General features: G+C 58.7%; 1 protein-coding gene across 1 annotated transcript in view; it reads right to left on the minus strand.

The window, feature by feature from the left end:
* Positions 1 to 2,288, minus strand: part of REEP6 (receptor accessory protein 6) — an 8,431-nt gene that overhangs the window by 1,108 nt on the left and 5,035 nt on the right. Inside the window, exons 2-4 of the mRNA XM_026457282.1 lie at positions 1,686 to 1,779; positions 1,467 to 1,605; positions 530 to 698 (exon numbers count right to left, since the gene is read on the minus strand). Coding sequence (XP_026313067.1) covers positions 530 to 698; positions 1,467 to 1,605; positions 1,686 to 1,779 — 402 coding nt within the window. The remainder of the gene's footprint in view (positions 1 to 529; positions 699 to 1,466; positions 1,606 to 1,685; positions 1,780 to 2,288) is intronic.

Consider the following 2,288-nt stretch of genomic DNA (forward strand, 5'->3'; position numbering starts at 1 on the left):
TGGTCACACACATGCACGTGCACACGCATGCACACGTGGTCGCACACATGCACACGTCGCACACGCATGCCCGCACACACACATGCACACGTGAGAAACCATGCTCACTCCCTTGCTCACTCATACACACATGGAAACACCAAACATACGCTTGAGCCATGCACACACATGTATCCTCATGCACATGACAAAACATGCACGCACAATAACACATGTGCAGCAGCAAACATACGCTCAAACACATGCACACACACATGCACATACAGCTCCTACCTCCCCACGGGTTACGTACGGTCAGCTTCCAGGGGAGTGGAGGGCCCGGCCACAGCCGCTGGGGTGACTCCTGCCCGGCTACGGGCCAAGGCCTGCAAGACTGGTTCCCGGAAGCGTGAGAGAGAGAGGTGGACAGTGAGAGGGGGCGGCCAAGATGCCAGACAGTGGGCGGTCAAAGTCAGAAAGGAAGGCAAGGTGGAGACAGGTCTAGATCCAGGAGACGGTCAGAGGCAGCCGGGCGCCTGCAAGCACCCACCGTTCCTGGTTATTCCGGCTGCCGCGTCCAGGGCTCGCCCGCTGAGGTTGTTCACCATTCTGTCCACGGCCCCGTGGTGCCTTAGGAATAGCGGGCGCACGACGCGCTGATACAGCATGAGAGCCCCGTTCCAGGGCCTGGGAGCCATGCAGAACAACAGGAAGGCGCACTGCAGGGCAGGGCAGGAGTTATACACAGCCCCACCCAGCTCTGTGCCCCTGGAGGGGAGAGAGGCTGCACTACTCCACCAGATGCCCACCCTGGACAGGAACTGGGTCTCCACCATCAGACACCCTTTGGGGGGGCCCTCCACCATCAGACATCCTATTGGGATGGGCCTGGGTTTTCGCCATCAGACACCCTTTAGGGTGAGCCCTCCACCATCAGACATCCTATTGGGACAGGCCTGGGTCACCACCATCAGACACCCTTTAGGGTGAGCCCTCCACCATCAGACATCCTGTAGGGTGGACCCTCCACCATCAGACATCCCTTAGGGTGAACCCTCCACCATCAGATATCCTTTAGGGTGAGTCCTCCACCATCAGACATCCTATTGGAGCAGGCTTGGGTCTCCACCATCAGACACCCTTCAGGGTGGGCCCTCCACCATCAGACATCCTGTAGGGTGAGCCCTCCACCATCAGACATCCTTTAGGGTGGGCCCTCCACCATCAGATACCCTTCAGGGTGGGCCCTCCACCATCAGACATCCTATTGGAGCAGGCTTGGGTCTCCACCATCAGACACCCTTCAGGGTGGGCCCTCCACCATCAGCCCCTGGACAGGGCCCGTTTCCCCAGGGAAGGGACTGAGTCTTCCTCTCACATCCCCCATCTCCTGGTATTCTTTCCCCCTGACCTCCTGGCCCCAACACCTCCCAGGAATCCCCAAGCCCCATGCGCTCCACGGCTGCACCCGCCCTGGCAGGGCCCACCTTGCCCACGTAGTAGAAAGGGAACCAGGACAGGAGTAGATCGCTGAAGAACTCGGCCAGCCCGAACAGGGCGTACACCACCCAGTAGGTGAGCCACACAGTGTCGTCGTCCTTGCTTGGGCTCTCGATAGCTTTGATTCTGCATGGAGGCGCAGCAGGGTCAGGGGCTGCCCGGGAGCCCTCAGACCCCCCAACGTGGGCAGCCAGCCATGCACTCACGAGGCATATGCGGGGTACACAAATCCGATGAGATTGCACAGCAGAGACGCTCCGTAGCCGAACAGCAGATACAGGCTTAGCAGAGTGACGGCTCCTGCGGGAGAGAGGTGGTGGTGTGCCAGGGCCAGGGACCTGCTGAGTCCCCATGACGGTACCCAGGCCTCCTTTCAGTTGACAGAGACTGCAACTGTCACCTCCTCAGAAGCCTTAGTGATGCCTCTAGGATGTGTCCACTGCCCCCGAAGTGTCTGTGCATCCCCCCATCGTGCCCCTAGGCCCCAAGCCTTGTGCCTGTAACTGGTCAATGTGTCCATGTCCCCCACCGGGGTTGAGAGCTCCCCAAGGGCAGGCAGGAGCTTGATACTGGGCAGTGGGAATGGGTGCAGAATAGCTGTCCAATAAAGTGTTTGCTGAGTGAATAAGTGTAATCTGGCCAGATGTGGTGGCTCACACCTGTAATCTCAGCACTTTGGGAGGCCAAGGTGGGCGGATCAGGCAGGCAGACCACCTGAGGCCAGGGGTTCGAGACCAGCCTGGCCAACGTGGTGAAACCCCATCTCTACTAAAAACACAAAATTTTTTTTTTTTTTTTTTTTTTTTTTG

This window comes from Piliocolobus tephrosceles, chromosome 21 (assembly GCF_002776525.5).
Source record: "Piliocolobus tephrosceles isolate RC106 chromosome 21, ASM277652v3, whole genome shotgun sequence".
Lineage (NCBI taxonomy): Eukaryota > Metazoa > Chordata > Mammalia > Primates > Cercopithecidae > Piliocolobus > Piliocolobus tephrosceles.